At 42.2% G+C, this 24,790-nt stretch overlaps 1 protein-coding gene across 3 annotated transcripts in view; it reads right to left on the bottom strand.

Moving 5' to 3' along the window:
- Positions 1-9,722: 9,722 nt before the first annotated feature.
- The window catches only part of pcdh7b (protocadherin 7b), a 138,291-nt gene continuing 123,223 nt past the window's right edge, over positions 9,723-24,790 (bottom strand). Inside the window, exons 3-4 of one of the 3 annotated variants that reach the window (XM_064343833.1) lie at positions 15,925-15,943; positions 14,290-14,429 (exon numbers count right to left, since the gene is read on the bottom strand). In XM_064343833.1, coding sequence (XP_064199903.1) covers positions 15,927-15,943 — 17 coding nt within the window. In that variant the 3' untranslated portion in view covers positions 14,290-14,429; positions 15,925-15,926. Of the gene's footprint in view, positions 14,430-15,924; positions 15,944-24,790 lie in introns of all 3 variants that reach the window. The other 2 variants (XM_064343832.1, XM_064343835.1) reach the window with 2 other exon arrangements.

Raw genomic sequence — 24,790 nt, 5'->3', positions numbered from 1 at the left:
AACTTCACTGCAGAAAACAAATGATTTTAACACTGTCTACATTTATAAGCACTCACAGAAAACTCACATAAAAGTGCTTATTTACTGCGATGAGTATTTATTTTTGGCCAATGAGTACTACAGGGTGTGTACAGTACTCAGTGCCTGTGTGTGTGTGTGTGTGTGTGTGTGTGTGTGCAGTGCTTGTTCAGGTTAGGGGCTGTACGAGGTCAAAAAGCAGCCAGATTTGAAAAGTAATTGCCAAAGCACAGACGGCTCTGTGATATCTTTGTGTCTTATTGATTTCTGTTGATGCTGAAATTGTTTTGTGTGCTCTGGCTCTTACTGGGGGGACTCGTGGAATTGAATATTATACTGCGGCGTTTGACATTTCAGACTCCGTCGAGGTCGGTAGTTTTGGAGCCGTCAACGGGGCTAATGGAGCCCCTCTCTGAGCCTCTCCGAACATCTCTAACCTTTCCCCGCTTTTTTTTCGTTCGGTTTTGCTTTTGAACGTGACACGTCCTCGCACTTTCACAATTATATTTGCTAACTGGTCACCGGCTGAAATGAAAGACAAATGCTCAAAGTAATTAACTGTTCGGGTTCACATAGAGTGCCCTGTCTTTTAAATCAGTGTCTGTGCTGGTGGCTGCTGGCAAATGTTATTCAGATTAGCAATGCAATGTAATATAATTATCCGTACAGACAAGTACAGGTAATGGTGGAACAAACAGTTTTTTAACCACCTGGACTTTTCTGCACTGTGTACAAATGGCATTATAATATTAAGAGTTTATCATTTCACAATCCACAGTAGTGAATTAGGGGAGGTGGGTTCATCAACCTCACAATGCGCTATCAATGAGCAGTGAGCTGTCAATCACAGACTTGTTTTAAGCAATTAGAAGGTTATTATCTCCACAACAAACCACGCGGAGCCAATGATCAAATCAGTGAGTCACTGATAACATGTTGAAGCTCCACCCATTTTTTGAAGCCTCAAGTCCTAATAGGGCGAAACATTTCCCATTGTGCAAAAATGGTTAGACATGATACACTCAATATCAATCAATTAATAAATATTATATTTAAGCCCCTTCAGCACAATGTATGATAGGGTGTGAGTATGTATTTCAGAAAGCATAGAAGCAGGTGAGGAGCTGATATTACAAGTTGTGAAAGTTAACCCAATTGTTCACGCAAGTTTATGTTTTTTAAAAATCGTTTTTATCACAAGAAAATAAGCCCTCTTAAGTGATATGTCATGTAGGACAGACTGGAGTGTGGAGTCTTATATACGCTGAAGTAAAGTTTTCAAAAGGGACTGAGCAGCCTATTCCTTTACAATACTGTCTTCCTTTTGGGAGCTCCAGACATCCCACACCTGCCTGTCTAGTGTTTACTTAATTAAACACAAACATATTTGAGATATTACTATTTAGAATTTATTATTTAAATACTTTTTTAAAAAAATATATATTCCCGACTGTGCTATTTCCTCAATCCATCTGTGCGGTGCTAAGTGCCAAGCAGTTTGGCTGTGGGCACCACGTTATTTCTTGTCTGTTTTTTTTTTTTCCCTTTGTGTGTGTGGGGGGAGTAGGAGAGTGTATATCCCAGCTGGGCATTTAACCCACAACCTTCCAGTGACAAATACTACAAATATCAACAAGCTGTGGATTCTTCTTCTTCTTCTTCTTCTTATTCTTCTTCTTATTATTATTGATAATCACATTGCATTTGCAGATCATTCTTTTTCTTTCTGGCATCTCAAAGTGCTTTATGCTGCACAGTGTGGGGGTGGGGGAAGGGGTAGGCTTACTTTTAGCACCAATCTGTTGCATCCATTCTTGGTTCAGAAGGCCGGCCGTATTGCTCTGAAACACTCACCCCTCATTCACTGGGGGTGGGAACTAACATTGTTAAAAGCACTGCAGAGTGCAGCAACTTTCAAAACAAGGAATGACACTGATAACAGAGTTTTGTCAATTAGATACTCTAGTGTGCGGTTTGCTGCAACAGCCGATATTTCTTATCTTTACTGAGAGAAGCCCCGATACGTTAGCTAGTTCTCAGGGGTTTGTTGCTTTAATCTGTCTCTGTGCTTTAAATTGTGGTGCACTGTCTACTGTTTATTAAGTGAGGGACACACACAGGCTCTGAAGTCAATGGCAGCTATCCCAGAATCCTTTGTGTTCTGGCCACTGCTGTCACAGACAAAGCCATACACAGGAATTTTGAATCGCTGCCTCTCTTATGATAAAAAATGTTTTGTTGGTATTGTAGCTCTCGTTAACCTTCTTCCATCAATCCATATATATATATATATATATATATATGTTGTAGTATATCACATAGTAATGCATATTGCAGTTGATTCTAGTTTAGATTCTAGGCGTGTGGCATTATGACACAATCCTTCTTTCACCACTCAACCAATGGCTCCTCATTGTTTGTGCTTTGAACTGGAGCCTACGCCTTACACCTACCTTCAGTCACTTGTGCTGAATGTTTTGAAACTATCAATTATATTTCTGAAAAGCAGGCAAGTTTGTTACTATGAACTGCACTGCTCTAGGTAACTAGGCATGCAGTGGAGAGGTTTTTCCTGCATTAATGACTGCTTGCAGAGTGTGAGGCAGGAAGACCTCACACTCACATTGATACATTTATTGATTTATTTCAAAATGCAGGGAGCTTAAAAAGGTTTGAAGATTTTCATTTTTGGTAGCATGGTCTTTCTTCACTTACGATACAAGGCGACACAAAATTGACATTGGACGATGTAGAACAGCACATTGACTGAGTCTGCCAAAGACGGTGACCACGCCCCCTGGTGGTTGGGAGTGCTGTGTACCTGGATTTTTAGCCCGGTGAGGTATTTGTTTTGTTGGGCTATGTAAATGCATATATGCAGGCTCAACATGTGACACATTGACATTTTTAGAAATGTTTTGATCAGTTCCTGTTTTGCTGGTCATCAGTGTGATGTGAATGTAAATACAAAGTGTGTGTCAAAATCTCCAGTTGGGGAGGTGAAAAACTCTTTGCTCCACTCCCCCTCTTTAATGACAGTACCCCCCCTGTGCCTGGCAAGCACACCCTACAGAAGTGCTGGGGGCAGAAATGATTTATGGTTGATTGGTGAGAAAGTAGATGTTTTATTAAATCAGGCAAATCATGCTGTGCTTGTGTGTGTGTGTCTGTCAGAGATAGACAGAGATAGATAGATAGATAGGCAGGTAGATAGATAGATAGATAGATAGATAGATAGATAGGCAGATAGACAGAAAGAGAGCGTGAGTGAATATATCCATCATTTTTGAAGTCACTAATATTGCAATAATCACATCCTCTCTTGGAGAAAGTGTACTGTCAGAAACATATCGCTTAATTAAATCAGAGTTACCACAGAAGTTATCTTATCAAGCTGTTTTTTTTTTTCATTCCAGAAACCATCAGAAGAATGATTATGATCTTGCCAAGAATCGATTTAAACTAAGATCAATTTAAATAAGTGCAACAGCTATTGCTTTGACCAAATCCCCCATGGTTTACTGAAATGAAAAAAAAATGTATATATATATATATATATATATATATATATATATATACGTACAATATATATATATATATATATATATATATATATATAAATTTTGCATTGTTTTTTTGTTCTTAAAGTTTATCTGACAACATTGCTATTCGCAATACTCTTGTAGTTTTGAATTTATAGTTTCACAAAAAAAGAGATTGCAGCTTCAAGACTAAGTGAAAAAAATCCCTTCAACAACAAGTTTCAGCTGGCTAATAATGACTCCAAAGGGTAATCAGTGAAATAATTACATAGCCTGACATAGACCGGGAGAGGTTTTTGGCATCCACATTTCAATCTTTCCTTTCATTTGTTCTTTTCTCTTTTCTGCCCATGTAATCTCTCTCTCTCTCTCTCTCTCTCTCTCTCTCTCTCTGTCTCTCGGTAGGCAGAGGGGAGTTAGCTTTTTTATGTCCACAGTGATGTAGAATTTACTGCATCAGGTTTATCTCGGTGCTGCCGCAGTCCGTGTTATCAGGATTGTAGCTCCAGGGTAGGAATTGCGGCATGTGCTGTATTAGACTGTCACTCCTTTAACCCTTCCTCCCCGCCGCCACCGCGGCTGTCAAGGGCCGATGCGAGGGGTCGCGTTCCCGCGCAACCTTGCTAAGTCGCCACCGGGATTGCAGTGCCGAGGCAAGCCGGGCGAGATTACAGCTTCGGCGATGAGTGCATGAATAAATGCCCTTCCTCTCATGTCATTCGCCGGCCCGCTCAAACTGAGCATGCTCGGTTTCTGGGCCAGTGAGGCCACGGAGAATCTTCTGTGCCCAGCAGCTGCCTTGCTCGATCCCGAAGGAGCCTGCGTTTCAGCAAGTGAGGGGCACCATGTAACGGAACTGGTCCCCCAAAATCAGGTCTTTATTCAGAGACCATTTTCATCAACCACAGCAAGAAAAGAGGACAAATGATATTTATATTTAATCATATTCATCACATTATTTCTTTAACCCTAATGACAAAAGAAAGCAGATGTGTTGTTCATGGTAGTTCATGATGTAATTTTTGCTAATCTTTTATTTTATTATTATTAGATTTTAAATTATTATTAGATTATTATTATTATTATTATTATTATAATAATAATTATTATTATTATTATTATTAGTGAACTCCCTCCCCTGCCTGCTTTCTCATGATGAGAAAAAAATACAACATGCCATTGCACTGAGTGTGAGTGTACTGACACTGACCTGGAATCAGCCTTTGATGTGTGAATGTCTGGGCTCATCAGCTTTTCACTCTGTCTTTCGAGAATATACATTCATCCACTGTCAGAGTCCAATTTGTCCTGTGAAGTGTCACACTGGGGAACAAGGTGCAAAGCACAGCAACAGCTTGGAGATGATGCTCGACAACCTCATGCACATGCACATTGTTACACACACATTCACTCACACACATGCACAAACAAACACATAATCACACGTGCGTTCACACAGACATACACACACACAATCACATACATGCACACGCACACACACACACACACACACACACATACACACATAGTCACACAGGCATTCACACACGTGCACATCATCACGCACATTCATATACATTCACACAAACTGTCACACTACCTGTAAGTTGTCCACATGACATGAAACTCAGAAGCCATTGTTCAAATGTGAATTGTGGTGAACACGTGATAAGGTTTTTTTTTTTTTTTTTTAACTTTATTGCAGTATTGAGTGAGGGAGGGGTACTGTATCTTTAAAGGGGGGGGTCACTTGGAACAAAATAAACAGCAGAGCAACAAAAGCACAAGCAGTGCTGAACATTGTACAGCACTTCCCTTTCACAGAAAGGGTTAGGGTACACATATTTCTGCACATTTACCCATTAAATACACACACATGCACACCCACACAAACACACACACGAACACACATACATACACCCACACCCACACACACACCCACATGCACACACACAATGTGCAAAGGGGGAAATTAAAAGACACAATAAAATCTCGACAGAATATATTTCAGGAAACTCAAATACACATTACTGGTTCTTTCGGGTATTCCAATATGTTTTTTAATACACTGAAATATACCTGATCTAAGATGATATCCCTTTCATATTTTTCCTCACGTATTTATAAAATATTTCCGTGTACTCTGATTTTGTAAGGGAATTCCGCACAGACGGAAACCATGTTGAATCCTGGACCACTGTAACTGTGAAGACACAGCGCCACCGCAGCGTCCCAGGAGACCAACCCTCAACGAAAGAACGGCTGGCCTACAAGTGTGAGTATTTCCACACAAGAGAAATGTGCTGGGGCCTTGCCATACGGCTTACTGTGCTGAGCCACTGATAAGAACCCGTGTTCAGGATCCAATCACACGAAAGACAAAATGGGCTGTCTGGGACCTGGGAGAGAAGCACGTTTGATATCCAAGACTTGATGAGCCCCAGAGCCCCAGACTGGGTTTGTGAAAACAAGTTTTTTATTTTTATTTTTTCATATCAAAACTGTTCCAACTTTAATACTTTAATTTCTTTAATACTCCCTCTTTGTACCCTCTCTTTGTACCCACCAGCTCATTCCATTATCTAAACATTACACTAGTTTATAAAACATAGCAGCTGAGTGTTTTCACTCAGTGGTACTAGATTACCAGGATTAAGAGTTGTAGTATTTAACCACTGTTGGATTAAAAATTGCTCCACTCATCCTAGTCAGAACTTCATCCTTATCCTTACTTTTTTATAGCAAAGTGTTAGTTCAGGCATCTTACATATCCAGATGAATAAAGAAAAATAGGTTAATTCAGACTTCTCAGATCTAATCGAATTATTTCCTGCTGGAAATTCCAGCTATAACCAGCTGGGATTCTACGCTGGTTTAAGATGGTTTAAACAGTGTTTTCAACACTTCTAGCTGGTCATAGCTGATCTGTGGCTGTCTCTAGCTGGACAAAGCTGGTTAAGCTGGTACAGTAAGCTGGTGGTCAAACTGGTGGACTAGCTGACTATATAAGCTAGTTAGCTGGTGAACAGCTGATTGACCGGCTAAAAGTGGCAAAAAAAAACAAAAAAAAAAACAAAAACACATGAAGCCTAAATCAGCTTGACCTACTTTGGCGGGATTAAGTTGGAATCTACAGCAGGGTTTAAAAAAGGATCATTTTGACTTCTAAGACACTATCCGATTATTAAACTAATTCATAATTCTGAGATATTATCTTGATTAATAAAAAAGGTTAATTCAGACTCGTCAGATGTTATCCTGACTATTAAATACAGGGTTGCTGGGTACCCTATCCATCTGCGACACTGTTGGAGTGTGTAAATGGCCCCCCATTGGTGGGCTTTATGATTGAGGGCGCAGCTGCTAGCATTAAGTACAAGGCTACTCTGAGGCACTTACCGCTAGCATTAGGTACAGGGCTACTTTGAGCTACATGCTGCCAACATTAAGCTCAGGGCTACTCTGAAACACAACAGCAGACCACTTTCTTCCCTCGGCTAAGGCCAATGATGCCATCAAAACTTTCAGATCACTTTCTGTGATTATCTTTGAGTTTTAATAGTTCCGTTTTGGTCAATGGGAAGTCCAAGAAAAGGCAGTGTAAATTCCTATCCCCTGAGGGGTGGCAGGCTATATTACACCATGGGGTTTGGAGTGGCAAACAGATTAAATAATCCTAAAAATGTTTTTTTTTTAAATAAAGTAATGGGGCTCTGTGCTATAGTGTGTGCGCTGTATCTTTTTGGATGACACATTAAACCAGGGTTACTTAACTCCGGGTCCTGTGGGTTACATTTGCTCTAACTCTGCACCACTCTACCTAATGAGCTAACTTTCTGAACAAGGGTAAATTAATTAGCAAAATCAGGTGGTGTAGTGCATGGTTGGAGCAAATACCTGCAGACACTGCGGCCCACAGGACCAGGAGTTGAGTAGCGTTGCGTTAAACTGAGATCCCATGGTCCCATCACAAAGAGTATGGTCTTCCCCAGTATAATAATAATAATAATAATAATAATAATAATAATAATAATAATAATAATCAATGCTAGTTTGGGGACTGACGTTCAGCTTCAGTTTAAAAAGTATGTGCCCTCCCTAGGGAACCATCCTGAGCGAGGTGTCAGGAACCTTCAAAGACACAGCATTGCTTAGTTCCTTTTTAGCTAAATCTGTAATGGTTCCATTTGAAATATAATTGTGTTAGCCTACACAGACATGATATCTTAATATTAATTTGAAAGTAAAAATCCCCTATGAATCAAAGGCTAATTGGGCTCAGTGAAGTGATAAACTCACACACCTGCATTTCTTTCATAATGAAAATAACACAAAAGTTAAAAGCAATCATAACTTGGAAAGAGGAAATTTTCTCATTGACATTTTGCCCCTTTTGACGAAAAAGGAACATTCAGTGCTAATGCCTGGTACGTGTCAAACTGGTGCACTGCAGAGAGAAATTTGCTGCTAATCTGGGTGTTTTAAAAAATAAAATAGAATAAAAAACATTGCGGACATTTTTGTCTCAACAATTTGGTGTGCTACCTGTTAGAAGTACATACTTTACTCTGTAATATGTGACTGCGTATGGTCACATTTTACAAGCCGTTTATAGACTTGTAAAATGCTACCCCTGGGCTATGGCAAGACTAAAAGAAAGGAACATCCTTTCCATCCCAAGCTATGCACAACCCACGCAGGCCTTCTTACACAACCCCCTCTGAGGCTCATTCTTTAAAGAAAGGTTCTGATTATTTAATTTCAGATTGATTTTATGGTATTTTGTAACGTTCTATTAAGACGCTATTGGTGCCAGGAGCGGGAAGCACTGATCGGGGACTTGGGAATAATGGCGCACGGATCTCTAATTACCTGCTCAGTAATCAACAAGTATATCACTGAGACATCTGGGTGAGATACGACCGTCAGCTGTGTGCAGGAAAAAAAAAACTGGAGGAACGGTGTATAGAAACCATGCTGCGTTTTACTGTCTCCATTCAGCTAGCACACCTCGCGTTAATCTTATCTGCATAACTTCATTATTAGGGTCATTCAGGGCCAGTGTTTAAAACGCTCATAAGCGCCATATTGAGAAATTTATGCACGTTCATAAACACTTAGATAAAATGGCTGTCATAATGAAGGTAGTGTGTGCAGGCTATAAACATTTATTCCAATCAATGGTCAAGAATGACCTGCATGAGTGGTACATACACTGCCACTTATGAAGAAGGTGAAGAAGTGTGTTAATTTTTACCTTTTCCTGAGAATCCCAACAATCGATGAGTATTTGGGGGCTGGCCTACTTCAAGCTCTGATGTTCCACTTAGCACTCTGATATAGGGTGGCAGTGTAGCACAATGCTTGTGGAACTGGTCGTTCTAAGTCTGTGTAAATATATTGTATGTAAAATAATGTAAGCAGTGTAATTTGCTCTGTGTAACATGTAAGTGCACACATAAGACCCACTCGTAAGACACAAATCAAGGTGGTGATCCTCAGAAATTGACTGAACATTATATAAATATCATACACAACATTCAATTTAGATTGACAAAAAAACAGGCTGTTTTCTGTTGGTTTTAACATGTTATATTTTAATTTTGCAGAGACAAAAATGACAAGCAATTTATTTACAGAAAACTGTACAAAAGCAAATTAAATTATGTAAAATATTTCATAAATAGAAGTGGACTTGCGTTCAATACATTTTGCCATGTTCAGCTTCGTTGCGTGCATAGTGACTCATAATAAATGATGATAAATTGTTCCTCAATTCTATATCAACATCCAAGTTGCAGGACAAATAGTTTATGATTAATATTACAAAGATCTGATCACACAGACTGTGAATGCTTTTAGTCCTAGGACGGTACTGGCTGGAAACACACCTCAGGTACCCTTGCTCAAACAGGAAAAAAGACATCACATCAGACCAAAGCTTAGATGATCGTCCATCCTCTTACAGGTGTTATGGTAAAAAAAATGAATCCATTTGCATGCGTTTTTTGGGTCATCACCTTACCTAGGCTTTTGTCGCGGAAACCTATCTTCATTGTGTCAGTCAAAGTGGTTACCATGCCAATGAATTCACGTGATTTTATTTGAGACACGTGAAGACGCTGCCCTTCCTGGGCAATCTCCATCATTATTTTTCCTCAATCTACATCTATATGTCTATCCCTTCACTTTCGCTCTGTGTTTTAGGCCATAGGTTAGCACAAAGCATTATCAAAGGTAACTTACACAGGGTTGTGTTATCGATTTATGCAGATGATGTTAGAGCACCTTAACTCAATGACGCCGCAGCTGGGATTTAAACCTACATCTCCTCTGGCTACTTTCCCAGTTTCCTGACCCTCTGTGCCACACCTCATTCTTTCTCTCTCCATCTGTGATGCGGGGCACATCGTCCTCCTCTAATCTGTCCACATGGAAAACACTTTGGAGCAGACAGCATTCTGACGGTATTTGAAATGTGCAGTGAAACGTTACCCTGCTACTGGTGGAGGGAATCGGACAGTGGGACAGCTACTCAGATTAGATTGTGTGTGTGTGTGTGTGTGTGTGGGGTGAGGTTGATTTGTTTCATCCTCTGAGGTGTGAATTCAGCCAGCACCGTCCTCTGCAGCTTCTCTGTTAATCCTGTGTACCTTTCAAATTAGCATCCCCGCGTCTCCAACACCAAATGTCTTCAGCCACTTTTAAACAACTGTGAAAATTTGGAGGAGTCTCATGCACAGGGGTCAGTGCACCTCAGCACGGTTGCACCAGTCACTTACAGGAGCAGCGCATAACACAATATTATCCATGTTTTCTGAAAAAAAAAAAAAAGTTTTTAATAAGCTTTTTTTTTTTTTCACAAAATTGCTGAAGCGTAGGTGGCCGCACCTGAATTAGAATGTATCACTACTGATTAGAATGTGCCGCCCCTGATTAGACTGTGCCACTCCAGATTAGAATGTGCCACTCCAGATTCGAATGTGGCGCTCCAGATTCAAATGCAGCACTCCAGATTAGAATGCGGCACTGCAGATTAGAATGCAGCACTCCGGATTAGAATGTGCCACTCCTGATTAGAATGCAGCACTCCCGGTTGGAATGTCCAATTCCTATGCCTGGTGACAGTCGTACAATATTTCTTTTTTCCTCATTTGGCTGGTCATGATTTGAGAAGCCACATTGTAGGTTTTGAGAAATAACAAGAACGTATTCAATTTACAATTAAATACCTTCCAACTTTTCATTAAGCCAGCCAGTATAATTAATAATTTCACACCACTCTCAGTCCACATTGAATCATACCCTTCGGTATAAAAGGCACAGTTGCATATTTTGCATTCACTCTATAGTTTTACAGAAGCACTCTAAATATACAAAGTGGCAACAGAAAAAAGGAAAAGTAAAAAAAAAAAAATACAATAATTCTAATGGCGGCCATTGCTATGACCACCATTATCCTTATTACTTATGGAATTAAATGTCATGCCAGTAAAAAGTTGCAACTTGGTTCAACGTATTAAGAAAGTTAGACTTGTATAGGTATCGTAGCTCTCATCACAGACTCACTATCACTAAGAGTAAACTCATTTTCAATGAGAGGGGAGGGGGTTACAAATCAAATCTGGTCGTAAAAAGCGAAAACAAACAAGCAAAATGATTAAAACGACGTCAACGTAATAGTGTTGATGAATCCCAAGTATACTTCATCCTCTTTCCAACCGATATACTAAGTTACACTACATGGCTAATGTTTCTTTAGATATAACAAAAGCAAGCAACAAGATGGACGTCCATGGTCACAGGAGGAGATTATTATTATTTTTTTTTTACATTTTGTTTTTATTTTTCCTTCGCTTAAGTGAAGTAAATTCCCTTTAAACGTGCAATAAAAAGTACATATTTATGTATACAGTTTTATAAGCATAGAAGCACTTCTCTTAACAACAAGTAGTACTTACAGACTACAGAAGGATAGACTGCGGTAAAAAAGCAGTCGTTTAAACAGAGGATTATCTAACGTACAAAAAATGTCCAATTGCATCTGAGATTCTTCCGCTTGGTCTCTCCCAGATCTTGTGCCTCATTACCTCAACACAAGGTTTCCTCAGGAGGACATATTCCCACTACAACCCCTGTCCGCCAGTAGATAACAGGGCACAAAACCTCGGGATTCTCTGCGTTGGTTTAACATGGGACGGACGTTTTAGTTATTTTTATTTTTTTTTCTCGGCGCGTCACATTCTCACTCGATCGGTCAAACCTATACTTTTTGACTATACATTTACACATACGCATGTTTTTTTTTTTAAAGCAACATACTACCAAAAGCTATTTTTTAAATTTTTATTTTCTTTTGTATTTGTCTAAAACTTACCAGAGAAACACATTTTTTTATTATTTATTTATTCATACCTTCATGCCAGGTTGTTATTTCCAATACTTTGGTTTATCTATGACACCCATTTGTTGGATTTTATGCAAAATGCATATTTTAGTCATCCATCCGAGCTTGTTTCAAGCATCTTTCAACAGAGGCTCTGATTATTTTACTCCATTGAGCTGGATGGTCTTTTGTAACTGGAGTAAACGCAGCAAATGCAACAGAAGGGTGCATGTGACATCTATGTGCACGCATGTGTACGTCTGTTTGTCTGCGTGTGTGTGTGTGTGTGTATGTGTGTGTGTTTATTGCTCCATTTCTTACAGACACGCACATACGCTCATGCACATATATGTGGACACACGCGCACGCACACACGTACACACACGCACATACAATGGAGCAGGTCTGAGCCAGGCTGTCGCTCAGAACCCACTGCATGTGGTTATTCTTTTCAGGCATGCACCTCAGACCAGAGGGGTTTTAAGCTGCACTCCGATGCTCGTTCTCACTGCAAAACACCGCTGTGCAACCAGGGTGAGACTCCACTGTGTACCGTGAGCACGCTCAGTTAGCATTCAGCACTTTCCGGAAATTTCTCACACACCCAAAGAAGCTGCACGCTAGCTCATTTTCGTCTCTTTGCTTCGACACAAATAGTCATCCATATTCATTTTTGTTGTCTTTGTTGTTAAACTCCAGAGAAAAAAAAAGAAAAAAAAAATATTACGAAAGGTCCTGTAGGTTGTTTTTTTTTTTTTTCCTCTGAAGGTGATATGTACAACCATGTTTTCACATATTTACGTCATTTAAGCAAAGACCGTCAAACAGTGATTGATAATGGCTCAAAAACTTGCATTTTCTTGGGTTATCCTCAACTCTGATGTAATCCGAAGATATACAAATATCTATACTTATAGAGAGAGAAAGTGAGAAAGTAGTGGATTTAAAGCATGTGAGGGCATTTAAGTATATATATATATATATATATATATATATACAAGCATGTGTGTGTGTGTGTGTGTGCGTGTGTGTATGTGAGGGAGAGAGAGACAGAAAGAGAGGGAGAGATAGAGATAGAGAGAGCATACATGTAAACTTACTTCTTTTCCAGGGTAAGTTTACAATCTGTTACTTGCGCCAAAGGTTATTGTCATTTTAACATTACAGAAGGGACTCATGGATTCCACAGAAACTGTGGTAATCGTACGCAATGCTTCATTGCTAATAAGGAGTGAGACATTGCGGCCACAGTCTAGACCACAGAACACCATATTAAAGCTCAGTCTTTCAGTCTTTAGACTGGATATCAATTCTACGATCGTGAAGATGGTCATGCTTCCTCTTCCATTCTAATGTTTTTTTTGTTTATTCAGTCTCTTTTTTGTCATTGCATCTTTGTCCGCATCGTGGGCGATTTGGACAAGACGGAACTCAACGTTCCGTGGCGTCTGCGTGGAGGCTGGCCAAGGACACGTCCACAGAAACCACCGGACCCCATCGAGTCAGACACGAGACCGCCAAGTCGTCTCTTCGCCTCGCTCAAAGTCCATTAAAAACGGTTCTGCAAAAAACCGCACATTTACACAGCACTGTCTTTAAGGGCAGATTATGCATGCAAGTTATGAAAATGAATTCTACATCGTACAATGAAATTATCAGGCAGCAAAAAGAGGTCTCGGAGCCCGACCCGACCCGCCTTGCCAGTACCAGCACCCGGTGTCAAGCTTTGTGTTTTTTTTTTATTGTTTTTTTTTACATTTTTTTATTTTTTTGTTCCTCCTCCTCTTCATCGTTACCCTCATCCTCTCTCAAGTTGTGAGTTGGAATTTTTCATTTCCTGTTACGGTCGTCGTTTGTCGGTTGGTTTGTTTCGTTTTTGCTCAAATAACCGCCATTCGTTATCCGTTCGTTATCTGTCACGCGCGTTTGTTTTTTTTTTTGGGTGTGGTGGGTGTTTAAATTTCATTTTATTTTTCCGTTCAATTTCACTGATTCGTTGCCGTTGCGTTTTTTTTTTTGTTTGTTTGTTTGTTCGTTTTTTTGTTGAAATCCCGGACGAGTCCACAGCGGCGGCAGGCAGGCGCGGCCTCACAGGTAGACCTCGCGGCGGGTGAGCGTTCCGCAGGGGGACGGCTTGTACTCGCCGGTCTGCGCCAGGGGGATGTCCTCGGCCCTCGCGTCCTCGCTCTTCCCGAAGCTGGCGGCGCTGAAGGTGTCGTACGAGGTGGAGGACATCTTCTTGTTCAGCAGGTTCCGGTTGCGGTCGCCCACCATGTGGGCCGGGTCGCCGTTGGCGAGGGTCTCCTGGCTGCCGTGCTCGGCGGTGCTGCTGGGCATGAAGGTCGATAGCTTTGGTTGGTTGTTCTTCGGCCGGCGTTCCGGCGACGTCCGTACAGGCATCCAACATGAGTCCGAGTGGCCGTACTCGTCACACTCCCGAGTGCACTTGCCTGTCATGGCTACGTCGGGCAGCGGCCTGGAGTCTGCAAGGAACACAGACAGACACGCGCGTGTTAATGACACATCCGACACGCCACAGAATGGAAAATAAAATACATATGTACATACATACACACATACACACATATGAATACTTCAGGCTGCTGTTTCTCTGGTTGCTTTTTGATGTGGTATGAGCACACATGAATTGAGGTGTTGGGGGTCGGGATTTGGGGGGGGGGGGTATCAGAAAACTCCTTCCGCGGTCAACCACAGTGTGAGGGAAGTATGGCTGTTTCCAGGCGGATCGTTTTTTTTATTTTCCTGTATGTCGTTTTTTTGTCTTCTCCGCACGAAGGGATTTTGTTTTGGATCGAGACAGAATCAAAGCGGCGCTTCTGTGCAAATCTTTGCACTTTGCCGACGCAAAGGTCAAAGCTTTTTTTCGTCAAAGTCGATTTTCTGATACCTTTTTATGCGCTTTCATGTTCAACACATACCACATGAATAAAAGCAAAATTAACCAACTTAAAAAAAAACAGTGAAGTGAGACTGAGCTAAAGGAGCACCATGCTTTAAAAAAGTGGGGCAATGTGTGTCCAAAGGAAGTCGTGTTTCCTTAGCCTAAAGTACAAATAATGTGAGGTGACTTTGTTGCCAGGAAGTTGTGTGAGTGTCTGCATTAACGAGATGACTGCATTATCCAATTAACTCTGCCATTAAAGTATCTGGAAATAGAAGTGTTGCAGAACTGCACTTATTCATGTAAAATTAGCATAATGAAATCTGACAACTTAATCACCTTTTTTCCCTTGAATGTGCTTCTATTCGAGTTATTAAATTAGACTTATTCAACGAGGAAAAAATGTTTTTTTTGCCATTAACTAAATGTACAGCTCTCTATCTCCAAGTTTTCAGCACCAGAACTACCACTGTTGCTTCCTGCTACTACTTCTACCATGTTTCAGCAAGTGGTTCTCATACTTCAATGTTCTTCCAGACCAACAGCCACCTTGCTGTCACACATACAGTGCCTTACTACAGAGGCATTCGTAAATGATACAAGTAATCCTCACAAATACAGAACCACTGCGTGATTCATAACCACCTGAGGCTGCTCTCTGCTTAATCCGAACAAGAAAAGGAAGCCCCAGCCTGACCTCAAGAGGAAACTGAAAGATAATCCACTACCTTTCAATGTACACTTACATGCCAAACAGAAAGAAAAACAAAATGAGAAAGAGAAGGTTGGAGTAAAGCTAAGCTATTCTAGAATGTTTCTCCAAAAACTGTCTGCATCTAACATTTTCCAGCAAAGGCACAGACCTCTGTACAAAAGACAGGCCAAAAATCGGAAACAACACTGCTAATGTCCCTAAACAAAAGAGGAACTATTTTCAGTATCTGATGTCAACACTGGACAGTTCATCCCCAGATATGAAATATGGATAATTGTAAAACAAGCAGAAGGGTGAGTGGAGAGTCTTCAAAGCATGCTGCTCTTTGTTAAATAGAAAATTAGTTTTAATGATGGCTTACTTTTAATGTTCTTTTTCTCCTGTAAAAAAAAGGATAAAATATAATCACTATTCGTATATTGCGAAAGAATGATTTTCAGAAAGTTATATCTTCATTATAATTAACAAATCGCACAGTCATTTTCATGAATGTCAATGTTTTTGGGAGCTGTTAATGATTACACCACAGAAAAGAAAATAAATAATACACACAGGGATGGATAGAATGAGAAAGGGGGAGAGAGAGAGGATGATATAGGGCAAGACGAGGCAGCAAAAAGATGGAATAAAATCAAAGAATAAAAGGGTTTTAAAAAAAAACCCTACTTATGCATCTAAGCACACTCCTTCTTTGCTGTCAGCTGATTGGCTGGCTATCCGTGTCTCCTCCCACATGTGTTTGGCATGCGTGAGGCGTGTGTGAGGCAGTGCCCCTGTTAAGTGATGGGAAGGTCCCTTCTAAGACAGCCCTGCCTCCCCTGTCCTGTCAAAGACCCTGCCCTCCCCATATCTCTCATCCACTTCCAGACCGATCATCCCGCGATTAGCGCCTCCCCCCACCTCCCCTCGCCTCCCGCCTGTCAGCTGACCCTTCCCTACCTTGCCCTGCCTCTGTGACACTATCTCGTTTGTTTGTGATTGATGGAGTTTTGAATGACCCGGCCTTCCCCGAACCCCAACGCTGCTTATGCATCCCTGTCATTATGCCCCTTTGTCCCTCCCGCCCGCCATTGGAAATCACCCGGAACCTTCCACAGAGCTCCATGTTCCCTTTGCTGCCATGGAAAAATGGAAACACTTCCACTTCCTCCCTGTCCACTAAGGTCAGCTCCAGCTCAACCTTTATTTTCACACCACCGCTTGCCTACATAAAGCGTTTTGGCCCATAAAAATAATGAATTACAGATGATAAACAAAACCTACATTAAAGGCACACGCAACAGTATGCTCATATGCATTTGTGTGCTCATGCTCTCTCAGTGTTATTGCAGAAATTACTTGATAAACACCCAGCAAGTGTCACCTACTGGACCCTCCATCGGCAACAGCTGTTTGCAAGCCAGCGTTTTGCAAATCACCAGTATGGCAGGCCGCAAGGGGAAAGACCTTTCACCGACTATTCTGTTTTTCCATTCCAGCCGACTTGCCTTGGCTGTGCTGTCACACCATTTCGCGAAGCGTCGGTGGACTACCAGCTGCAACACTGTTTGCTTGCTAGCTGGGTACGGTGAGCATGTCCTATCTAAAGACTGTTTACACAAACAAAACCTGGAAAGAGTTGGCCGTTCCTAAGCACAGTGAAAGCATCCACTGTGCGAGAGGTATGGTGGCTTTCATATCTAAACAGAGTGCAAACACAGAGTAAGGGTCTCCACCTTCATGAGTAATGTGCTAGCTAGGCCTCAGTCCTGAAGATCATCTCAACAACCCACACCTTCCTCTAAAGCCTGCCAATAACAGAGGCCTTCTAATTCCTATAATCCTTCCCTAGTCCTTTACTTTCAGATGAAATCATCTCTCCTGTCTATGTTGTTATAGATCCAATCACAATAGCTTTCAGAAAAAGCACTGCGTAGCCAATCAGATGAGCTTCTGCAATGGCCGGTATATTGGCGTGAGCTAACAAGCCATATATTGCCAGCTGACTGCCAGCCTAATCTACAATGAATGAATCAATACCAGAGTGGAGTAGAACCCCGAACACAAACACCACCCAATCCACCCACCCCCTCACAGCACGCACATACACACACATACACACACGCATACATGCGAATGGCCTTAGTCGCATCTACGCATCCCGAAGCCCCCCTCCCCCACACCCAAAAAAAGTGACGAGCCTTTGAAGCGAAGATCTAAAGTTCAGTGGACACAGACCACTTCATTTCACAACGTGCTAAAGTTCCACCCTCAGGGACAGAGGTAGCAGCAGAGAGCGCATTCTGTACACACGTACAGCCGGTCCATTATGAACACAGACAAGCTGCGATTTCAGCCACACCGCACTTCAGCCCCTGTCCAAAATCATTTCAGCCACACCCCACTTCAGGCCCCGCCCAACATCATTTCAGCCACACCCCACTTCAGGCCCCGCCCAACATCATTTCAGCCACACCATACTTCAGCCCCCATACTTTTTCGCTGTCATAAACATAATACAATCTAATGGTTGCAAAAATAAACAAGCCAAAGGAATTATAAATGATGCTTGTGGATCGAAGGATACCAGCTCAGAAATGACCTTTTTACTTTATCAATTCGCAAACGCATTGGCCCTCTCCCCAGGCCCTGTCTAACCCACTTATTAAACAAATACCACTCCACAAACAATTACTATGGATCTGTACAAAGTACCCCCATGGAACCCAAAAGTCGAACTAACTGGCTTGCTCGAGTGCAAGTCACTGGAATCGAGAGTTCACGAAAATGACTAGCCGTTCATAAAACAAAGCGATATGGAGAAGCAAAGAGAACGTGTACTGTTCCTTACCAAAGGTATGGTCACAGCAAGTACAAAACCAAAAAAATTTATTTTGGACAGCATACACTCTAGCCTAGCTGCCTAGCATGGACAATGCAGTATTATAATTGCTGCTGCTGCCTGCGCAGTTGTTATTGATTCAAATTCACAAAAAAATAAAAATAAAACAAAACCATTTTAAAAAAAATCAAAATACACTATGAGGAAAACATTATATACAAAAACAAAAACATTCATGCCATATGCATGCTGTATACATACATATATATATATATATATATATATATATATACATGGTTTGAATGTTTTTGTTTGTATAAACATATATATATATATATATATATATATTTGACTGCCTTTTTTTTCTCTCATATAGAGGAGAAAAGTTGGGGAGGAGGGGGATTTAATGCTTCTCAAAAGAATCTCAGAGCTGAAGTGTGTCATGACCAACATTATGTCCGGCACGGAAATTCATAAAATACAGCTGAGCATTAGAACAAATAAATAAAGCGAAACCCCTATCGGCATATACGGACATCAAGGAAAGAAATTGGAAACGTAGCCCACGGGTGGGAGTGGGGGCGGGGGGGGGGGTTGAGGGGGGTTTCTCTTTACGCGGTAAACGCGGACTCCCTCATGCGCACTGACACGCCGAGAGATGCCAAACCGCTGTGTAAAAACGCTTCTGCACGCCTGGGGAACCTCGGCGGCCGACAGGTCACCTGGGGGGTTGCGGGGAGGGGAGGATGGGGGGGAGGAGGCGTAATGGGCGACCTCACGAACGGCAGGAAACGCTGGCCGCCCCGGGGGCTGCCCGGCCCTGTCAGAGCGCATAGGTCTCTGGAGCGCAGGAGTGGGATAAAGCGTGTTGTTTCCTCAGCCTGTCCTTTTGAATAAAAGCAAAGGAAGGGGGGTGTTTAGGGGGGGTATTGAGGGGAGGGCTTTCTTGGAGCCGTTCCATAAGTTAATTACACACGGACAAAAACGCGATTCCGCTGAGAGTCCGCGCGGCGCTGCCGGTCGGTGGGAGGACGGCCGGAGCGGGGGCGGCGGGTTTCGAACACGCGACGCGTCGCTTTCGCCGAGCGGAGAGCCGGGCTGCCGTGCCGCGGCGCTGCTTTCGCGGGCGCGGGGAATCTAGACGGCCGCAACGAAGATACGCGCGCGTGTGACTGCGGCGCGCGTATGCGATCCGGTACATACATTACACGCTCGGTTTCGCATGCCGCGTGTATTCGGTTAGCTTCAGCCACACTGACAAGAGCACTTTCAACTGTGTGAAACCGCACTCAGATGAAGAGGACTGCTTAGTTTTGCATATATACATATATGTGTGTGTGTGTGTGTCTATATATATGCATATATGTGTGCGTGCATGTGTGTACATACATATATATATATATATGTGTTGTGTGTGTGTGTGTGTGTGTGTGTGTGTGTGTTTAGCTTCTAAGCTACTGGTTTGTGCATTTTCAGCTTTGTGACAGCGCAATGTCCATTCTGTGAATAAAAGAAGAGCAGGTCAGATGAAGCAGACTGCTGCCTCCCGCCCTGGCAGACATGCGGGTCAGAGGAAACACTGACCCACAGTGAAAGGAGCAGCTCCCTGTCAGACGCTGCGGACGGATTCAGACGAACGGACCGACGCGCGGAGGAACGCGCAGAGCGAGCGCGCCCAGCAGACCCAGCGCTACTGTACACGCGTGTGTCGGGCCTGGGCTCCCTGGCAGCTGCACACACGCACACACACAGACGCACACACACATGCACACACCCAAGCATGGACGCAGCCACACACACATACGCACACGCATGCACGCGCACACACACATACACACGCTTTATTAAGTATATTGATTACACTAAATGGTATTTTCTGCCATTGAATGTGTCCAGTTTTTGACAACAGACAGAGAAGACAGTGGTCACCAATACACGGGGTTGACAACGCTAATATGACCAGTGTGCTTTCCAATCATACATTTGCTCGAGCAGAACCGACATGTCCACCGTCACAAATGCAAAAATTTCTTTGAAGCCGTAAATGGAATACTTTTGCTTGAAATATTCTGTCAATGCTATTCGTCCACGCAACAGAAAATCATAATCACGAGCTAGTATTTTAAACAACTGTTTGGAGCGACGCTTAAAATTACTACTACTGAAGATTAATTAGACTCTGACCTGAATTTTGTCTTTATGGGAACCAAAAACAAAAGCTGTACAATTATTATCATTTGACATCAGCCACTGATTGTAGGCGGGTATTATATTTAGTCTTCATTTCCACAAACCAACACGCACAAATGATCCTCATGGGTTATCCAGGATGGCCTAGGTGTTAAACCAGAACCATTCCATGGTTTATTTTTCAGAGACATTGCGGGTTTACAGTTATGTATGCTGACTGAACATGATTATCTCTCTCTGTCCACCCCTTTCTTCTCAATCTCTCACTACCCCCTCTCTTTGCCCCCACACTTCCCATCTCTCAGCATACAGTATAAAGCTGTGATTCCTCGGTCACAGAAAGACACACAGAAAGATCTTCACACCGTAGCTGTCTTCCCTTTCCACAAAGCCATCCCTATTCTAGTGGCACATTTAATTTTAGCTTAGTTCCTTGTTCTTCAAACTAAATCCTAATTTGAGTCACATTTAAGCATTTCTCTAAAAGCACATCTTAAAAAATTACATTAGCTTGAGGTCTTGAGGTTCACCATGTGTTTTATATTAGACTTGAGAAGAAAAAAAACCCCTAGAAGGGTTCCTGCTCACTTTAATTCTGCTACCCAAAGCCAAACAATGAAATAAAATAAAAAAAAAAATAAAAAACTTCTGCACACAAGCCAGGACCTTTCTATACCAAATCTGCAATTGCATTTTACTATTATATAACTTAAAAAGTTCAATTAAAAGTACTGACAACCCACATCATGCTTTAGGGATAACTGTCATGCAGTGACAGTTAAAAAAACAGTTCCAAAGCAAACAGGCTGTTGTAAAGGTGCAGGCCGCCGTAGAAGCAGCCAAGTCATAAAGCTTTGCTGTACAACAGCACCACTAAAAGCCTCCATTTAATTACTTGAAACTCTGTTTAGCCTTGAGACTAATTACTGGTGAGTGATCTCCGCTTGCAAAGCCTTGCTCTGTGGAGCTTAGGGTTGTTCTTTATTCAAGAAAGAAAAAAAAGATCACCTTTCTGAGTCAACCTAGAACATTGTGAAAGGTGAGAACTGAATCTGAATGAATAGCAAGTATGTCTAGCCTGAATTGTTTAAAAAAATAAAAATAAAAAATACAGCAAAGAAACTGACTTTGCTTCTCTTCCTGCAAGTCCTGTTTTGTACCCCCTCAGAAAAGCAGTGTGCTACTCTTGGAAAAAGACTCTTGGGACATTCCTGTTAAAAACTGGATGTTGCAAAACTGCAGTGGGAATTCATTTTCGATGCAAATTTCATTGTCCTACCCGGACATTTTATCTGTCTGTAGCTATCTGCTAGGGGTGTTGAAGCGAACCGGAGCACTCAGAACAGCAGATGGCATCGAGGATGCCGCGGACGTAATTGGCAGCAATGCGGTATAATGCATCGCTACCATGGAATTAGCTCAGAGCAAACATAGCATTAGCATAAATAAACACAAGCAGAGGACGTGGGGGTTACTGTTTCCTGATCGGACCCTGTTTCCCCAAGCCTGAGATTCCTGTGTCCACAAACGACTGCTCAAGTCCATTTGTCACGGGCGCTCGATCCGCACGGACGTCCCTGGAGGAGGTCCGACTTTTTAAAGAGGCAGCGAGGACCGTCGTGCTGCCGTTACCTGCTGCCCCCACCCCCAAAAAACGTCAGAATGACTTGCCTGAGGTTTTCTGTCTCCATTTCCAGACACTTTGTCAGAGAGGGTTAGGATCAGGTCAGTCAGACAGATCGGTGATTCAGCATGTATCAACAACGATGAATGAGCATAGCGCAAGACGCACAGCTAGAGAAGCGCCAAGATGATGACTAGGCATCAATATATGACACGGGTGCAGAGAAGCCTGTTAGCCATGCTCTGTGTGTCACAAGCCTTTGTGTTATTCTGACTGTATTTTATGCAATAATAGTTTTCTTTAACCCCGAGACACATTAATCTGTTGTAGATTAACCCCTAGATTCAATCTAAATCATCAAAGAGAGATGATTCTATAAAATCACAAAAAAAGAGCAAAGCTCAGGGTAATCCACCACCATATTACAAGAGTGAATTTTAAGATGGCGTGCTGGTTTTGATTGAATCCACGCAAAAACTTATTGTAATCATATTCTGGATTAATTTTAGACTTTTTTTTTTTTCTCTGAGATTATCTGGAGGTTTTAATTCAATCCATATGGATGCCCAGATTGAATTCAGCGCACTTAATCATTCTTCTTCTAATGCAACTGATTGCTTGTTCTACAGCACAACAGTCTGTACCTAAATGCTAACATCTTGCCAATGTCACTTATTAAGTAGGTTCTACTTGACTGAAATAGTGACCAGGGCCGGGCAATGTAAGGGCATGAGATCTGATGATTGGGCAGGGCCTTCTTCTGATGAGGAAGAGTGGCGGGTGAATCAGCAGGAGATACGTGAGCGCTCATACAGCACTCTCTGACCCAGTGGACATTTCTGCGGTGAAAAGTTGGCGAACAGTCAGTGAAACGCCGTCTAGGCATTCAGGTGAAAACCCGACCACGTTGGGTTGAAAAGTGAAAACATTCTAGCTAACTAGAGCATATTCAGGGTATATCAGAAACCTGAGCTATGCTGCGGTTAACCTAGTCCGTTAATTTATATTTTGGCACAATGGAAAAGTGACTTCAACCCGAAAAATACGGATATCCAGGTTTCACAATTAACAGCTAACCCAGGCGGATCCTAACTAAGGTCACATCATTGAGTTAGTGAGCCTATGTAAATACCCCGGCCCATGACCCCTCTATTAGTTTAAAACACAAGACTAGGATACATCTGGACACTGACTTTAACAGCTATTCCAGAGCAGCTAAACATTCCTCTAGTGAAACTGGGACCAACCCATTAACGGTGTTACCTCATAACCGCATTTGAGACCAATACAGTGATTGCTTTATGAACAGTTGCACATCCTGGTCAGCGTATAAGCAAACCTCGTACCTTGGATGGAATGAAAAAGGAAAAACTCCTTATTGTGGTATAATATTGCAATTGGCAATAACCGTGGACAGGCAGTGATGGTATAAAGTAAACATTTTATTTACAAGACAAGACAATCAAAGAATGGTATTCCATACGAAAAGAAAATACAGACTAAGGATGCTCGAGGTGACTATGGTACCAGGAGAATGGTTAAGCTCATGCTAAGCAAATGTCTCTTGGACTTATCTTAAATGCCATCCTGAGCGAGCCTTTTCTTTTCCATCCATGTGTATTTGTGAGCATAACCTCCCTATACCAACTCATAATAGCTCAGTATGCTATGTGTCACATATCTCCTGCATTTCAGCTGTTATCATTCCCAGTCCACCATATTTATATTATCCCCGGTTATTTACATGCGCATATAGTGCCCTCTTTCACTATTGGTTTTTGCCAGGTTCGCGTCTCACCCAGGGGAACCTCTGGGTTTTTTTATGACATGAAAACAGACCCTGTCATGGCTATCTGTTTACCTCATGACACATCACTCAACTATACAGAAGAGTGCAAATACACAAATATCCTCCTAAGACCCGACGGAAAAAAAGTAGTATTTGAACCTTTACGACATAATACAAGTGAGAGAGAGACAGAGAGAGACAGAGAGATACACAGAGAGAGCGAGTGAGAGAGAGAGAGAGAGAGAGAGAGAGGGGGAGAGAGCGTGCCAGTCATAAACTTGCGCTAATAATCGCTCCTCTTTAAACCCTACCCAGCAGCTTTGTGAAAGCATTATCATGCTGTAGAGCTACTCCAGAGTGATTAATTGAAGAGAGATTAACTAGCATAATTCCATTCCAGTGACAAGCACCCGACCAATTACACAACGTGATTCTGCCTTTCCAGCTTTCACAAGGACTGACCCTGTTCCGAAAAAAATGCAGAGCTCACACCTGGCTACCTGTGCCCTCAGCGGGACATATTGGGGAGGGGTGTTAAACCTGTACCTTTGGGTCCTGCCCGCTCTTTAAATTCTGATGTGGGACCCCCCTCCTTTCCAGTCCCCTCCAAGCCCCCCACCCCGTCCCCAAATTTAAATAATCTCCTGTATTCATAAACTCGTTAGCACAAGCAGCTATCTGATTGCTAGCCCCTATGGGCTGAGATGAGGGCTCAGCGGGAAGCAGCCAGGCGGGGACGGTGCTGTGCTGAAGCCTTCAAAAATCTGGGGGCTCAGGGAGGTGATCCAATCCTTCTGGGACGT

Source organism: Anguilla rostrata, chromosome 7 (genome assembly GCF_018555375.3).
Source record: "Anguilla rostrata isolate EN2019 chromosome 7, ASM1855537v3, whole genome shotgun sequence".
NCBI lineage: Eukaryota > Metazoa > Chordata > Actinopteri > Anguilliformes > Anguillidae > Anguilla > Anguilla rostrata.
The sequence above is the reverse complement of the archived record's forward strand: the minus strand, read 5'-3'. Positions and strand labels throughout refer to the sequence as shown.